Genomic DNA, 18,779 nt, shown 5'->3' with positions numbered 1-18,779 from the left:
GATTTTATCAATACAAGAGTTAGCTTTTCTCTCAAACTCTTTCTCTAAAAATCTTCATGGTATCAGAGCAGGACCTTTATTAGGCCTCTCTCTCTCTGATTTTTCAGTCCGCAAAATTTTATGTTTGCATTTGTTTCTCTCTAATATGCCTAAAGATCATCCAATCATCTTTGGAACCATTTCGACGGATCTGGTATCATCATCCATGTCCGAGGTTGATCCCAACACTAATAGCAAACTTGTTACTATTCAGTTGAATGAATACAACTATCTCAGATGGTCCAATGCTATTATTTTAGCATTAGGAGGCAGAAAAAGGATTGGCTACATCAAGGGAACCATCACTGCACCTGATGTTACTGATCCAATTTATGATGAATGGCTAAGTAAGGATCAAGTGGTAAGAGCATGGATTCTCAATTCTATGGAGCCTCATATCCAAGAAATTTATGAATTTTGTACTTCTGCACTAGATTTATGGAAGTCATTGCAATCCATGTATGGTAATCAAAATAATGATGCACATGTTTATCAATTGATGCAAGAAATTGCTGAAATTCAACAAGGTGAAAATTCTTTTATTCAACATTTAGGTTGTCTCACATCCAAGTGGAAATAGCATATGAAGATAAGGTGTTTCAGTTACTTGGAAGCCTTGGACCTGAGTATGAAGATGTGAGAAGTCATCTTCTGATGAATACTAAGCTTTATACTTTCACAAATGTTTGCACCATTCTTCGCAGAGAGGAAACTCGCAGAAAAGCTATGAAAGTTGAATTCAAGGCTAGTAGTTATGAAGCAAGGGCATATTTTGCAGATCAAAAATTTGGAGGCTTTAAAGGGAAGAGAGTTGACTGAAAGTGCAATTATTGTGGTTCAAGTACTCATATGGAGGAAACTTGTTGGATTTTGCATCCAGAGCTGAAACCAAAGTTTGAGAAAAATTCAAAGTCCAAAAATAAAGGCAAGTCTGGTCTCAATAATCACAAGGCAAATGTGGCTAGTACCCATGCTGAAACTAACAGCTCTATTGATTTTACTTCTAATCCCTCTGTACTGCTGAATGATTTTGTTGCATACTTGAAAAACAAGAAAGATGAAGGGGTTCATATCACTGAAGCTACTTCCACAGCTTTGGATGGAAAATTTGCAGGGTTTCTAGCTGATTATGATCATGTTAGTAGCAAGAGCAAGCCAGGTACAATCAAAGCTTTTTCTTCAGCTCTAAAAGCTAGTTTGACTGGTGATGTTTGGATCATTGACTCTGGGGCTACTGACCATATGTCAAACAACTTTAAGTCCTTTCATGATTTAAAAATTTTCACACCTTCAAATGTGTCTATTGCTAATGACAAAACTGTTTAAGTACTAGGAGAAGAAAATTTAAAAATTATATTAGACACCATTGAGTCTTGTATTTTCTATGTTCCAGATTTTACTTTCCAGCTCTTATCTGTCAGCAAATTGCTTAAAACTCTAAAATGTCTAGCCATTTTTTTTCTAAAGAATGTGTTGTGTTTCAAGACCAAATTACCAAGAAGAGGATTGGTGAAGGTTTTTTTCTTGATGGTCTGTACTATTTGTCAAAATCCCCAGTTGCAGCCTCAAGTTTCTATCAAGCTCTCAGTGTCAATCCAGTTGTCGATGCAAGGCTATGACATCAACGTTTGGCTCATCCTTCTAATAAAGTGTTGTCCACTTTATTTCCAAATTTTTGTAATAGCCAACTTCACTGTGAAGTGTGTATAACTTCTAAGTTTTCTAGACTTCCTTTCAGATTGTCTTAGTTAAGAATCAGTCATTGTTTCTAATTAGTGCATTCTGATATTTGGGGTCCCGCACTTGTTGATTCAGTTAATGGATTTAAGTATTATGCTTTGTTCATTGATGATTTTTCTCAAGTTACTTGGGTATATTTACTAAAACTCAAAAGTGAACTCATGAATGCTTCTACTGATTTTTATAATCTGGTGACAAATCAATTTTCTTCAAAAATCCAAGTCTTGAGATCTGATAATGGGGCTGAATACACCTATAATGCTATGGCAAGATATCTGAGTAATAATGGTATTATACATGAGACTAGTTGTGTTGCCACTCCTCAGTAAAATGGAGTTGTTGAGAGGAAAAATAGGGATATGTTGGAAAAAAACAAGATCTTTGATGTTTCAAATGAATGTGCCTAAGAAGTACTGGTCTTATGCGGTTCTTACAACCATCTACATTATTAACATATTGCCTACCAGAGTGTTAAATGCACAATCTCCTTGGCAAGTACTCAAGAAATTGGTCTGTCTCATCTTAAAGTGTTTGGTTGCACTTGCTATGTAAGGGTTGAACCAAAAGACAAAGATAAGCTAGATCCCAAAGCTAAAAAACTGGTGTTCATGGGCAATTCCAAAACCAAAAAAATGTAAGTGTTGAGAGATGCTATATTTGATGAGGACACCCCATTTTTCCAACAACCTTTGATTAAAGCTGAATTACAGTTGGAATTCAACATTAATGTTAGTAGTTTAGCTCCATCTATCTCTGTTGAAACTACTAGATGTATCTCTGCAGATCCTATTGTCCACAATGAAAGTGATTCTTCTGATGATCATGAATTGGAGCAGTCTGACAATTCTAACAAGTCATGAAAATGCTCACGATGAAAATAATGAGATTCAATAGTATGATTTTCATACTCAACTTAGAAGAAATCCTCTTCAAACTAGGAATCTTCCTCCAAGGCTGCAAGATTACCGAACCTATGTTCCAAAGCATCCAGTATCTGATTATGTCAGTTACAACAAGCTTTCTACTCATCAATTTGCTTTTTAAAATCAATTGTTCAGTATTCAAGATCCTAGGACTTTTGATGAAGCCATGAAATTCCCTAAATGGAGAAAGGCTATGAATGAGGAGATCAAACCTCTTGCTGACAATAATACTTGGAGTGTCATGCCTCTTCCAAATGAAAAAAAGGCAGTTGGTTGCAGATGGATCTACAAAACCAAATTTTAGTATGATGGCACTGTTGAAAGGTGCAAGGCTAGATTGGTGGCTCAAGGATTCAGTCAAACCTATGGTGCTGATTACAAAAGAAACTTTTCCTCTAGTGGCCAAAATGAACGTTGTAAGAGTTCTTATTTCTCTTGCAATTAATCAATCTTGGCATATTTATCTAATGGATGTTAAGAATGCTTTTTTGCATGGAAATTTGGAAGAAGTTTATATGAAGTTACCTCATGGTCACTCATCTTTTTCCAAACTTGGCTTAGTTTGCAAGTTACATAAAGCCATATATGGATTAAAACAATCACCAAGAGCTTGGTATTGAAAGTTAAGTTCAGTGTTGTTGAAGGCTAATTTTAAAAGAAGCTATTTTTATTCATCATTATTTTTGAGACAAGGCAGTGCTGGCACCTTGGTTGTTTTGATTTATGATGATCTAATAGTCACAGGTGACAATTTGGATGAAATTAATGCTCTCAAGGCTGCTTTGAGAGATAAATTTGCAATTAAAGATCTGGGAATTTTAAAAATATTTCCTAGGAATTGAAGTTGCAAGTTCTAGCAAATGAGTATTTATGAATCAGCGCAAATACACTTTGGATCTTCTTGAAGATGTTAAGATGTCTGATTGTAAGCCTGCTCAAACTCCCCTGAGTGTAAAGATGAAGTTGACTGATGATGGTGAGAAATTATCTACTATTACTGCATATCAGAGAATTGTTGGAAAACTCATTTATCTCACCATTACCAGGCCTGATATTACTTTTGCAATTAGCCTTGTTAGTCAGCATATGCATTCCCCTACATCTGAGCATATGAAACTGGTTACTAGGGTGTTAAGATATCTTAAAGGTTCAATTGGCAGGGGAATTCATATGAAAAAGCATACTCATCATGATATTATAGGCTATATTGATGAAGACTGGGCAGGGAATGCATTAGACAAGAAATCAACTACTGGTTTTTGCACTTTTGTTGGTGGCAATGCAGTGATTTGGAAAAGTAAAACACAGGTTGTTGTTGCTCGATCAAGTGTTGAAGCTGAGTATAGAGCAATGACATATTTAGCTTGTGAGTTGATTTGGTTGAAAGCTCTTCTTTCTGAATTAGGTTTCAGAATTCCAAGCATGTGTCCATGTACTGTGACAATCAATCAGCTATGCATATAGCTGCAAATCCAGTGTTTCATGAAAGGACCAAACATATAGAGATCGACAGTCATTTCATTCGGGATCAAGTTCAAGCCAATGTGATTCAGACTCTATATGTTTGCAGTGAAGATCAAATTGATGATATGTTTACCAAGGCTCTATCTTCAGTTCAGTTTCAATGATTCCTCTCCAAGCTTGGTTCAATTAATCCTCTTAAACCAGCTTGAGGGGGGCTGTTGATTTATGTGAGTATGGTGTAGTGGAGATTAGGTTGTACTTGCCTCCTTATACAATGTGCATAAGGATGTATCTGCAACATTGTCAACTCCCATATCTTGCACTGTATCACTCTCACTTGAATTAAGGAGAATATTTGCTTTCCTTAATTCATGGAGATTTGTTTGTAAATCTAGTTTTGGTAAATTTTTTCTTTCCCTAGCTGCTGTTATATATTGCAGTTAGATTCATTGTATTCATTAAGATTTTATCAATACAAGAGTTAGCTTTTCGCTTAAACTCTTTCTCTAAAAATCTTCAATTGCTATTGCGAGGCGACCAAGTTTCTTGAGATATATAATGCCTATTGGGATCCAGTGTCAACGGTTTCTTCATCCACTCGTTTTTTTTCATGATCTTCGACTACTTTCAATTGCTGGCTGGCTAGTAACTAGGTTAAACATAATTGTATTAATTAGCAAAGAAATTGACTTAAATGAAACCAGGGATGCAACATACTTATAACAGTCTAATAATTAGATAGGTGTTGACAATTGCTATATGCCACCCAGGTAAACAACTCTAACATCATAGTCACCATCTTTAACGTAGGAGCTCTCTGAAGCACATATATATAATTGCATCCCACTATAGTAAGTGAACACCAAGTAGAGCTTAGAGATCAATTGACAGATCGACAATGCCAACGATTCTCCCCATTAATCCCAGTCCCCATTCCCAAGCTTCCCATTTTGATCATGGAGTTTTTGAAGTCCTCAAAGAAGGCAACCACATCCTCTGCGTAATTAACTACAAGCTCATGGGTCCGATCATCTCCTGTGACCAGGTTCTGGTCCGAAGGAAGCAAACCTTGCCCCGAAAGAAGGTTCACATAATACTGGTTGTCAAACGTTGCTGGGGTTACAAGGTCAAGATTGGCAAGTGTTGTGTTGCTATTTGATCCGGAGCACTGCTCCTGCAGGGACTGAACGAACTCGAGTGATGCATCTGGGGCATTTGCAGTGGGAGCGGCTTGTAGGCGCCCGCGGAAGGTAGTGCACCTAGCTCTCCCCATTGTGTGTGCACCTAGCAAAGAGCAAAGTTGGTAAGACGATTCCTTGTTCTTCACGTAAGCATATAATGAAACAAATAAATTGACTCAAGCAGTTGAGACTTTGATTCTGGCTTTCATGCCATGCCTCTCTTGCTCTTTATTTTATCTTTTCAAGTTTGAAAGCAAAAGTTGAGAGTACTATATACCAGAGAGCACAACCATGTCCCTAAGATTAAGGTTAATTCTGGAACTTGGAAACCAGGTTTGCAACAGTGGAATTTGGGCCTGGTATGTTGTTATTTGCTAATGATTTGCTAGCAGTGAAGCTGTCCCTTCTTCCCATTTGAACATCCCAGCTTGGTCCACCAGACTGAAAATTCATCAACTTCTCACACTGTTAATCAAAACCCCATACCTGAAGAATACCACCAACACTTGAGCAAAGAAATACAAACCAGAACAACAGAATCTCGGGCGGCAGTAGCAAGAATGTCGGCACACGAAACTGTTTGGGGGCAAACAAGTTCGAGGTCTGATTTAATCGCATCAATGACGTCAAAACCCCTCAGAGAATTCACGTTAGGTGCTGCTGTCTTTTCACCTACAAAGTTGACAGTGTCATCTAGCAACACTGAAGCATCACAACCCTGCACAAGCAAACTCTCATCATATTACAAACAAAATGATAATGTTACAAGCAATACAAGCTAAACAACATACATTAACAAAGCAGTCGTGGAAATGGAGGCGAAGTAGAGAGGCTGCCATTCTGGAGTCCTCGAAAACCGCTTCTTGGACCCGAGAGAATATTATCGCCTCTGCCTCGGGACAGAAATTAGACACATCATTTTTCCCTGGTTGAGCACCATAATCATCACCATACCCTCCTCCTTCGCTGGTGGTTTTCGGCACAGTTGAAAACACAACTGCAGCATTGAGCAACAGTGATAGTAGAGCCAAGTACTTCGCGGCCATCTTGGAATATTCTACACTAGTCTGATGGGTTGTGCATGTGAGACTGAATTAGTGTCTATTATATATAGAGAGGTAGCTTGGGAGGGTTCAGTATCAAAGAGCAGACCGGGTCAATGAGGTTTGGTGTTAGTTAAGAAGACATAGTCAAGTAAGCCTTAGAATAGGTCAGTAGTGAGTACTCACTAGCTACTCTGTGGTGATCGATGAGCAAATGTGCCTACCTAATGCCATGTGCGCGCTTCCTTCTTCATACTCTTTCATCACATGCAATCAGCTCCTCTCTCTGGTATACGTACATAAGATTTGATCTGCTTTTGATAAATGCAAGAATCTAATTAAATTATTATTCTGGAATAATTATGGATCATTAATCTTAGTTAGAATTAAAGCAAACTAAGAATGAGGGACATATCATCAACCGAATAATGTGATTTTTTGGGGCCTTGTCAGTGCAGGAAGTAACTTCCTAACAGCTAGGATAGTGACTGTTTGTTGAGCTTAATTGCGCTCAAAGAATTTGATACTATGACATAATTAGTATGTAAATTTATATTAATAGGAAAAACTCAAAGCCATATGGGAATCAAATTTAGTGGTGGAAAAAATTGGTGGTACCGTGGTACGTAGCAAAGGTCCAAATTCAATTCTTGCCAAGTTATATATCATGTTTATCGATGTCAAACAAACCTATAGGTACAGCCAGTAGAATAAGCTACAATCACTTATATTTGATATGAATAATTACAGGGTATTTATAGGATTCTAGGCTACCAATTAACAAGTATGAAACCAAAGATAATTTGTCAATTACTACGGCTTGGTTGGTGAGATCCGGTGCTAATATTTGACTCATGCTAACACTCCCCCTCAAGTTGGTGCATACACATCGACCATGCCCAATTTGCTAAGTGAGTCATAAAAAGCCTTCTTAGACCCTCCTTTTGTGAGTATATCTGCAAGTTGATCTTCTGAAGGAACAAAAGGAAAGCTAATGGTCTCAGCATCTAGCTTCTCCTTTATAAAGTGACGATCAACCTCCACATGCTTTGTACGATCATGTTATACAGGATTCTGTGAAATATCAATAGCTGCCTTGTTGTCACAGTACAGCTGCATAGCACACTTAGGCTTAACACCCAAATCTTGTAGCAAATTTCTAAGCCATAACAACTCGCATACTCCCTGAGCCATACCTCTGTATTCTGCTTCAGCACTAGATCGAGCTACCACCTTTTGTTTCTTACTCTTCCAAGTAACAAGATTACCTCCAACAAAGGTAAAATACCCTGATGTGGATCTCCGATCTGTAATATTTCCAGCCCAGTCTGCATCTGTGAAACCACAAACCTCAATGATATTGTTGTGTTTAGAAAACATCACTCCTCTCCCTGGAGCTGACTTCAAGTACCTCAAAATCCTCACAACAGCATCCATGTGATCCATACTGGGATTATGCATGAACTGACTCACTACACTTACTGCATATGCAAGATCTGGTCTGGTATGTGATAAATAAATCAGGCGTCCAACTATCCTCTGATAACGAGTCTTGTCAGTAGGCACCTGATCTGGGTACTCTGCTAACCGATGGTTCTGCTCAATAGGAGTATCAATTGGAGTGCAATCCAACATACATGTTTCTGTTAGTAGATCAAGGATGTACTTTCTCTGACATAGATAGATACCATCACTTCCCCGGGCTACCTCAATGCCCAAGAAGTACTTGAGTGTTCCTAAGTCTTTCATCTCAAACTCTGTAGCTAGCTGCTTCTGTAATCTATCCATCTCAATAGTATCATTACCAGTAACTACCATATCGTCAACATATATAATTAGGGCTGTTACCTTCCCTTGTTAGTGTTTGAGAAATAATGTGTGATTTGAATTACTCTGCTTGTAGCCAATTTTCTTCATGAATTGTGAAAATCTTCCAAACCAAGCACGAGGAGACTGTTTAAGACCATACAAAGACTTTCTTAATCTGCATACAAAGTTATCTGGAGAAGCTGCCACATATCCAGGAGGAAGATCCATATACACTTCTTCTGTAAGTTCTCCATGAAGGAATGCATTCTTAACATCAAATTGTCTAAGTGACCAGTTTAAAGTAGCAGCAAAAGAGAGCAATACCCGAATAGTGTTCATCTTTGCAACAGGTGCAAATGTCTCATCATAGTCTATGCCATATGTTTGGGTGAACCCTTTTGCTACTAGGCGTGCTTTATACCGGCTTACTGACCCATTTGGATTATGCTTCACTGTAAACACCCAACGACATCCCACTGCCTTCTTGCCATGTGGTGGAGATACAAGCTCCCAAGTATTGTTCTTCTGTAATGCTTCCATCTCTTCTTCCATCGCTTTTCTCCATTTTGGATCTCCCAATGCATCCTGCACTTTGTTAGGTATTGATACAGCAGAAATTTGATTCACAAATGATTCATATGACTTAGACAATCTTTTGGTAGACATAAAATTTGCCACAGGATACTTAGCTTTAGCCTGAAGGGTAGGTTCATATGTTTTTGTTGGCTGACCTCGAGTAGACCTATTTGGCAAGACATATTGTCTACTATTAGCTTCACTAGTATTAGCCCTAATAGAATGACTAACCTCAGATGAGTGATCTTCTGTAACAGGGGAACGTTGGTCAGGGATATAAACAACAGTAGGGGAGGGTGTACTCTCACCTTCTGGTACCTGAATCTCTGGAGTGACTATACCAGAATCATCAGTAATCTCAACCGAATTTGTCACCATATCTCCTGGCTGACTTGTCTCCCCATTTCCATGATATAGCTCTTCAAAATATGAAATCTCCCCCTGAAGGGCAGTATCAGAAGACGTGAAATAGCTCATGTCCTCAAAGAAAGTAACATCCATAGTGACATAATACTTTCTGGTAGGTGGATGATAGCACCTGTACCCTTTCTGATGCCCTCCGTATCCAACAAACACACATTTAACCGCTCGGGCATCCAACTTAGACCTCTGATGTTTTGGAAGATGGACAAAAGCAACACAACCAAAAACACGGGCGGGAAGATTATGAAAAGAGGGTAAGGAAACATGGGATGCAAGCACCTCATATGGAACTTTGCCTTCAAGGACACGAGATGGAAGACGATTAATGAGGTGAGCAGAAGTTATGACAGCATCACCCCAAAGGTATTTAGGCATATGGGCACTAAAGAGAATACACCGAGCCATTTCAAGTAAATGACGATTTTTTCTTTCGGAAACTCCATTCTGCTCAGGTGTGTAAGGACACGTTGTTTGATGAACAATGCCATGTGCGTTAAAGAACTCCTGAAAGACACGATTTACATATTCCCCCCATTATCAGAACGAAAAATTTTTATTGTGGCATTATATTGTGTTTGGACAATGGTATAGAGGGCTTGAAAAGCCGAAAAAACCTCATTTTTGGTTTTCAGAAGGACAATCCATGAAAGACGTGTGCAATCATCAATAAATGACACATAATACTGCATTCCCGAAACAGTAGACTCTTTGGAGGGTCCCCAAACATCAGAATGAATTAATTCAAAAGGAATGATACTTTTATTAGAAGTACTAGGGGAATAAGTAGACCGATGACTCTTGCCTAAAACACATGTTTCACAACGAAAAACTGACTCATCCATACCAATAAACAAAGTAGGCATGGATTTTTTCATAACACTAAATGAAGGATGCCCCAAGCGACGATGCCATAACCAAACTTCACTTAGCTTATCAGAAGTGGAGAGTAAAGCGATCCGGGACTGTGCCCCTGGTTTCTCTCCCGCATATGTCTGATCCAGATGAAACAACCTGCCCCGTAGATACCCCCGACCAATTAACTCCCCGGTGAGAAGATCCTGAAATATCACATACATGGGAAAAAATGTCACAGAGCACTTAGCTTCAGTGTTTAATTGTGGGACCGATATCAAGTGATGAGATAAAGCAGGTACATATAACACATTGTGAAGCTCTATTGTGGGAGTAATACGAACTGACCATTTCCCTAATACGGGGAATGCCTCACCATTAGCATTAGTAACATATGGTACTGGTGGAGGAGATAATATAGTAAAATAAGATTTGTCATAAGTCATATGATCGGACGCACCAGAATCAATAATCCATGTATCAAAACCACCAAAGTGAGAAATATGTAAAGTCATACCAATCTTACCACGACCAGCTATTGATGCTGTGGGTGTTACTCCTCCTGCTGTATGATGATCGTGTCCAACCACACCATAAATATCTGGTTCCTGGACTAGTTGAATAGCTGCTTTGGCTTTAGGACGATAATTAGGCCTTTGGGGCCTAAGGTGTGGATACAACTTCCAACAGGTTGCACGAGCATGGTTTGTATCTTGACAATAAGAGCAAGGAGGGCGGGGCTGATTCCCGAAACCTGGTGGTGGTCCTCGGTGATGAAGTGACGATGAAGTGGCTTGCTGAAGGGGCGGTGCTGAAGATCTAGCACGAATAGTAAGGCTGGAAACTTCAACTTGTGTCTGATGAAGGCTGTTCTGCTGAGATTCATCCTTACGGATATATGTGAAAGCTGTAATTAAGCTAGGTGGCTCGGTCTGGCGGAGCAATTCCCCATTCGCATTGTTATGTTTAGTATCAAGACCTTTCAGGAAATGGTGAACTCGCTCAAGCTCCTTCTCACGTTGGTACCAAATAATATCCTCCTGATGTTTGATCATGCAAGGACGTTTCACATCAATCTCAGCCCAAATATTTCTTAGTTTGGTGAAATATTGCGCCACCGGTTGCCCATCTTGTTGCATCGCCAAAGCGGTGCACATTAACTCATGAACCTGTATGAAATCAGAGTCATTAGTATATAAACCTTCAAGTGTCAGCCATATTGCCTGCCCAGTGTCACATGCCTCCACTAAATCAATTATCTCTTCGTTCATAGCCTTCCACAAGACGGACATCACAAGACCATCATCGTCGTCCCACTTAGTGTAGGCAATAATATCATCTGCACTGGGAGCTTTAGTTATTCCGGTTACATGCCCCATCTTGTGCATGCCTCGAAGATGAGCCGTCATAAGTCGCTTCCATTTGCGGTAATTGGTCCCATTGAGTTTAGTTCCCCCAAAGGACCCACTGTCAGAACTCTTAACCGATACCTCAAATTTCGGAACATCACATTCGTCTCCAGAACCCATTGAAAAAGGAAATGGAGATAAAAAAAAAGAATCAGGAATTATACAGCGGAAACACCAAAAAACTGATAAGAATCTGTCTTGGGTGCACGTGCACTGGCGGTGTATCTACACTGCCAATAAAGAGGTATCAATTCTGGGCTTGAGTGGGTCGGATTGAATCTGGGCCGGGCCGGGTCGTATGCGGGTCGGGTCGGGTCGTTTGCGGGTCGGGTCGGGTCGTCTGCGGTCGGGTCGGATCGTATGCGGGTCGGGCCGGATTGACTGCAGGTTTTGGAGATGCTTCGATCGGGAAAAAAAAAAAACTCGACGCCGGAGCGTGATACCGGCTGGCGGTGACTTGATGGGGCGGAGGGAAGAACGTGGAGCGGTCCACCGGTCGTCGTCGGAGATGGAGGAGTGGGCTGGAACGGGTGAGCCGGACAAGGATCGTCGGACTGGAGATGGCGTCGGCTCCGAGATGGCGGTGACAGCGAGGTTCGTCGGCTCCGAGATGGCGTCGGCTCCGAGATGGCGTGTGGACGAAAGTGATGCTACCAAGGTAGTGGTAGAGAGCAGCCCCGGGGGGGGGGGGGTAGAGAGCAGCGCCGGGGTAGAGAGCGGCGTCGACGTAGGCTCGGTGAGAGTACAAGAGAAAAACGTCGGGATACGTGCGAAGTGACCAGCAGATGTCTGGTGGGATAGCACGTGTGAGCTCGACGGAAGTGAGGGCGGCCGGCAGGGAAGAAAGGAGCAGCAGGAGCTCCAAAGAAACAAGTCTGCCGGAAAAAAGAAAAAAAACCCAGAAAAACAGAGCCTTTTTTGTTTGCTCTGATACCAAGTAGAATAAGCTACAATCACTTATATTTGATATGAATAATTACAGGGTATTTATAGGATTCTAGGCTACCAATTAACAAGTATGAAACCAAAGATAATTTGTCAATTACTACGGCTTGGTTGGTGAGATCCGGTGCTAATATTTGACTCATGCTAACACAGCCTCACCCGTACATTGTACAAATAGATCGAGCAGTGCTGGTCGTGATAATTTTTCAGCATCCTTAGTAGATCGAAGCTACATGCTATTAGCTATGTAGGTCAAAAATGTGGCTGGTATTCAACATATCATATGATCACATCTGCTAGTAGGTTTGGGTTCTCATCAAGATTGGCCCAAATGTGAGTGATCTATTGATGGAAAGCGAGGAGAAAGCTGAGATTTATATTGGTCACTAACAGAGCCAATTGGCCTCTGTCAATTTTCATAAGGTAACTCGAGATAATAGATATGGATTTACAAATATAATAAGGGATCTACTTTTGACTAGTGAGTTAAATCACCGGCAGAGATATCTGAAGGCCATATCTTTGAAGTCTAATCGCTCCCTTTAGTGTTGTGTATATACAGCTAGACTTGGGACTGTGTAGAGCACTCAGAACAGAACCTGATCAGAAAAATTCGAGGTTATAGGGTGGCAGAAGACTCAAGTAATGGGCATCGAACTAATCATATTGAAGCATATTCCCATGGAGTTTGAATCTATGCATGTACACAAAGAATCTCCAACACACTTCAATTTTCTTTGCATGTAAAAAGAGAGAGACCCCCTTCTTGGTGTTTCTTTAGGCATATTAGCATATATCTGACTATCTGGGTGGCACTAAGTTAAAACTTTGAGCTCCCTAGCCAGTGTGAAGACTTCAACAACTATCGTAAATTCGTAATATAAAGAACTCAGAACGGGTACAAGTTAAATGACGAAGACTGCAATCTATCTTGTGTACTGCCATGGACGCATGTTTCTTGGGGATCTGATTTCACATTTGAACCCATAAAAAAACTGCCTGCAGTGCGTGCAGACAATCTAGTACTCTAGCGCAAAGTCAAATATTCTCGATCCAGAACTCGAAACTTAAGAGAAAAGTAGAAGCTATAATATTAAACTTGACAAACTTTGAAGCAGTAGTTTCCCTCGGGTTGAGGACACTGCAGGTAGAGAAAGAAAGGAACTTGTCCAGTCCATGAGACATTTGCGTAAGACCTCTATTCTTAAAAGACCTGCAATTGTACACGCTTACCCTGCTACGCGTTTTCGGCTTAACTTTGTCTGATTTTGAAATGCCACTAGGGTATAGTACGTTATACTTTAAATCTTGCATGTTCTTCGATCCTAACCCACAATTTGTATATTTTTAACGTACGTACAATTATGGATAAGAATGCATGTACATACTCGTATTTGCTATAACTACACACACCCTACCCCATGCCCGTGGCGGAGATCAAGAGATATAAGGACAACTCTAACAATAAGTTTTATTTAGAGGTGATATTTTCATTTTAACATGTTTTTCATGAGTCTTATATCTCATCTCTAACAATAAGGTCTTATTATATGGGGTGTTATACTTAATATACTTCAAATGGATGCAAGACCCACAAATTGATTAAATCTTGGTATTAGAATTGGCTTAGATATAAGACTTCAAATATGACCGAGTGCTATATGTCGGAGACTAGCACCCCCTATATTTGCTTGTTGGAGATGAATTTCTCAATTATAGGACCAGTCTTGGTTTATAGAACCATAGTTGGAGTTGCCCTAAGAGTTGCGGAGGCTCCCGAGTCCCGAGCTCCAACATGGCTGCAGTTGCGTCGATGAATTGTTTCTCAGGCATCCTCTCTTTAAAGATAGAGCTGTAATTTATACGATGTTGTATAAGCCTGCATGAGCAGTTATCTTCTTCTAAAGATTGAATAATCACTCTTTTATTATGCATAGTCCTGATCACTCAATCTCTGCTACTAAAAGTCTAATATATACGTGTTAATTAGCGCGTGTGCATGTAATGTTCAGCGTTGCATTCGATGGATTAGGCAAGTACATCTTTGCATGGTGCGGTTCAAGTTAGCTGCTAGTTTTCATGCACATAATGATCGATCATCGCGTTCTATAAATACAGTTTAGGAGAAATTATTATATATACTCGCCACATATCTCACGTGATGTACCCCCTTAATGTTATTCGACTAATTTTTACTGTGATTGTTTTTGATTGGTTCTTATATGTAAATAAACTTTTGTCATTTTCATCGCGGAGTAATTATTCTGTGTACCCACCAAACCACGTGCCACTGCCATGTGGTGTACCTAATCAATCATATTACGCTATTGTATAATTAACATACACGCGGTGAAAATGACATAAGTTTATTTCATATAAGAACCAATAAGAAACAATCACAGTAAAAATGGACTAATAACATTAAGGAGGTACGCCACATGGGATATGTGACGGATATATATAATAATAATAATAATTTCTCTTTAACGCGTGCATGTTAATTATACCATGACGTAATATGATTAGCTGAGTACACAACATGACAGTATCACGTGGTATGACGGGTACACAGAATAATTACTCCTACAACTTAGACATAATCTATATTGCCTCAAGTCTTATACGGCTTTTAAGTAGCAAAGAATTAAATAACATACCTAGGGTGATATCTATAGACAATGCGATATGGCCAATACTTGAAGAACTCCAATTGGTGACAAAACCCATATATCTTCAACTCTACTAGAAGCAACCCAATCTCACACCATATCCCTTCAAATCAATAACACCATATTAATTATCATCTTTCTTTACCAAGAAGTTGATCATTTCATTCTTCCATAAACCCATAACTCTAACTTTCACAGAAAGAATGTCATTAATAAGAAAGTTATATTGCACCTCCATCCATGCATGCTCGAACTTTAAGTAATAGCTATGTATATAGACTAAGTTTTCATAATAATATTCCTATCCTACGATTCCTACCTTTAGGGTTTTCCCACAACTGATATTACTGAATCCAAAAGTAGGATCAAGTTTCAAGTTCATTCTACAGTCCACCTTTTCCCCATATAGTTAGATGAACAAGGTAGAAATGGACTTAACCACCCCAGTGTAAAAACCCTAACCCTCTAACCTATTCTGTTCTGATAAAGTTACCCTCTTGTCAAGCCTGGCTCTTGATTATTCAAGCCTGGCTCCAAACCAGAACACAGAAGAAGGCCGAGAGAAAGAGGAACAGATCAAATGATCGGAGACGATGAAGAAGAAGAAGATCCATGGAAAATAGCTGAAAGGAATGAATCAGAAATGATACACAAAACCCATTAATAAATAAATTAATTAATAACTCCATGAAGATATATATATCATCTCTAAGTACAAAGAATAACATTAAAACTAGCTCAAGATAGAGAGTTCGGAAACTACTAGTCCCCCAAAAGGCTAGTGATCGAGTACTACTAGAGATTAATTTTACAGAGCGATAATGGCGATCGATATGATCATAAAGCACGTACTGACCGAATGCTTAGTCTTTCTAAAGATGAACCCCAACAGAGAAGTAGTCATCAGTTAGAGAATTACGTACATACCAGGAAACACATAAACAAATCATCAAAATCCTTCCTCCTACTCTTCCTTAGTCTCTTTCCGAATCTGCGATGGCAACATATCCTGAAGAAGTCCATGGTCTCTAAGCAAATTAGAAGCAGCCGAATTAGAGAAATTATGACCGCCAATGTTATTATATCTCTCTTGAAACAAACCAGGAAACAAAGCCGGGTTGAAATTATAGGATGGCGCTGACGAGGTGGTGGTGGTAGTAATGTTCAACGAAGGCGAAGAGTTATATATGTAAGAGTGCAAATGCTGTTGCTGTTGCTGCTGCTGATATTGATGAGGAATGCCATAGCCCGAACCAGAGAACACATGACCGGACAGCTCCGACGGCAGTGGCGCCATCCCCATGCTGCCGCGCGGCGTGATTGGGCTCGGGTGCGTGTGCTGCCCCTCGTAAGTCGTCACCACAATCGAAGGGTCGTCAGAGGACCTCTCCACCCTCTTCTTCACACCGCAACCAGCTGTGGTGCAACGATAGTAGCTCCTGTAATAACAAAACCCAAAACCCACATAAAAAACGTGATGCATTTATTGACTAGCATACTAGAATGACTTGTTTTCGAAGCGGATTTGGGGCTTTCGGTGGTGTACGTTACCTTGGATAAGGGCTGTTCTTGACAGCTTTTTGGCCGTACTTGCGCCATCTGTACCCGTCGTCTAGGTTATCGACCTCGCTCTTGGTCATGAACGCGAATCTCGGCTCCCTCTGCCTCTTCTGGTTCTTCTTTTTCGGTTTCAATCTGATTAGTCAAAACCCCATTAAACAAACACAAACAAATTAGCAACTTCACTACTACTCTTTTCCTCTCTTTTTTTCACCATAAAAATCGGAATACAATCACGGAAATCAAAACCTCAAAACACAACAGATAATCGAAAGATTTGGTCGAGTGAAACAAAGGCGTGGAAATGAAGCTTACTGTTTCTGGGTCTTGTCCGGATCTTGGTCTTCTTCCTCATGTCCTGCTTTTGTCGTGGTTTGCTCCTCATTATGATTCGCCGCATGAGCTTCATTCGACGACGACGAGATCGAAGACGAGTTGGGCGTAGTAGGAGCAGTAGTAGCACTGGAGTTCAGAGCCTCAGAGTTATTCCCACTATCCGGCACTGTAGATGACACCGGCGACGGAAGCTGCTGCTCTGCTTGTACTACTCTTAGCTGCTGAGGTGGCACCATCATCATCAACGAGTCAGCCGGCGTCGTCGTTGTTTGGGTCCCGAAATCGAAGAAAGAAGCGCAGTCCGAGTTGCTGAGGAGGTCTAGGAAGGAGCTCCGTTCTGCTTCGGGGTCGAAGATGCCGGAGAGTGAAGAGAAGGCGGTGTTGGGAAACATCGGAATATCTTGATCGGAGAAGAGTGTTGAGTTGGCCATCGAGGAATAAGAAGAAGGAGGAGGATCGGTGGTGTTGTTGTTTCTCAGCTCTTGTCTACCATCCATGAGATTTTTGAATAATCAAAAGCACATATTCTTCTCTCCCATTTGAACTTGTTCTCCAAGAATGAGAGAGATAGAAGGAGCAGAAGAGAGAGAGATGAGAGAGAAGGCGAGTGTGTGAGAGTGTTTGATATTTTTTTTGTTTGGGGTGCTAAATGTGGTTTGACAAGGGTATTTTGGGGAATTGGCGTGGAATGTGAAATGAGATTTTGGAGAACAGCTCGGCCCTGGTTTCCCACTTCTCTTCTTCGTCGCCAAAGAGAGATGACCGGCGGGTGTCGGTCGGGGGGGGAGTTGTACGGTACGGAGTCTGTCGACGGGTTGGGACGGTGACGAGCATTAAATGCGGGCGGGGATGGGACCCGAGTAGGGTGCTAGACGCGGATTTTTGACTGGTTAAGCCGGTGCAAGTGTGGAAATGGGGACAATGGGGACGCGGGGGGGGGGGGGGGGGGGGTGGGGGGGTGGGAGTTTGGTTAAACCACATGGGGGGGATTGGAGGCCTCTGTTCTTTTTTTTTTGCGCGGCTTCGCCATTTAAATTTCTTTTTAGATATTTGGATCCCAAATAAAGAAGTTTTTGATTAAAAACAAATTTTAGGGGATCGGCAAAATACTCTAAATTCTGTGGAGAGACTTGAGTTTGTGATAGCCACCCTCGTACTTTGACCAAACTCTTGTTATGAAATTGCTTCATTTCTTCCGTTTTACTTTATTGTATATCGGTTACAATCCATATCAGTGGGTTCACAAGACTATTAAAATAAAATAGTGCAAAAAGTTTGCATGCCTTCATGTATTTGTTCACAGATATATTCTTCGATTTCTTTCACTAAAACTTATGGGTTTTTTTTTGTTCCTTATTTTATGGAATACAATTGTTTTTATTCGAGTTTCTCTGAGATGTTAAGTTTACACATTATTAAATTAGGTGAATGGGATTTTGTAACAAAAAAAATGAGGTGAAGGGGATGCTGATATTGGATAATGAACTGCACTAACACTCATATAACATTTATATCTTCAGACAGAATTCCTTGATTATTTGTGGCGAGAGGATGGTATAGGATCGGAATCTAGTTCATGAGGCGTTTAGTTAAACATCGAGGCATTGAAGAATCTGTTTAATTTATTGATCTGTAAAATTTAGATCTAAAACTCAAAATAACTTTCATTGTCTTAAAATAAGAGTGAGAATCCAATTCAATAGAATTGACCACATCTTATTTTGTCATTAATTACCAGTGACCAAGATGGTAATAAAACTACTCAGTTTCCCTATTTTAAGAAAAAAAAACCTCTTTTGGCGATTGCATG

At 40.2% G+C, this 18,779-nt stretch overlaps 2 protein-coding genes across 2 annotated transcripts; both read right to left on the bottom strand.

The window, feature by feature from the left end:
- Window positions 1-5,046: 5,046 nt before the first annotated feature.
- LOC126790386 (peroxidase 40-like) lies at window positions 5,047-6,393 on the bottom strand. The gene is given in 5 exon segments (XM_050516599.1): window positions 5,047-5,450; window positions 5,625-5,659; window positions 5,661-5,788; window positions 5,874-6,065; window positions 6,139-6,393. Coding segments are annotated over 5 exon segments (1,014 nt in total).
- A 9,324-nt stretch (window positions 6,394-15,717) lies between these two features.
- Window positions 15,718-17,577, bottom strand: LOC126790379 (probable WRKY transcription factor 48). Its single transcript, XM_050516595.1, has 3 exons — window positions 16,949-17,577; window positions 16,625-16,768; window positions 15,718-16,512 (listed from the first exon to the last, which is right to left on the bottom strand). The coding sequence occupies exons 1-3, from the start codon at window positions 17,464-17,466 to the stop codon at window positions 16,038-16,040; spliced, it is 1,137 nt and encodes a 378-aa protein (XP_050372552.1). The 5' UTR covers window positions 17,467-17,577; the 3' UTR covers window positions 15,718-16,037.
- Between the last annotated feature and the right edge of the window lie 1,202 nt (window positions 17,578-18,779).

Source organism: Argentina anserina, chromosome 4 (genome assembly GCF_933775445.1).
Source record: "Argentina anserina chromosome 4, drPotAnse1.1, whole genome shotgun sequence".
NCBI classification, from domain to species: domain Eukaryota; kingdom Viridiplantae; phylum Streptophyta; class Magnoliopsida; order Rosales; family Rosaceae; genus Argentina; species Argentina anserina.
Note: the sequence above shows the minus strand (reverse complement) of the source record. Positions and strands in the feature narration are given on the sequence as shown.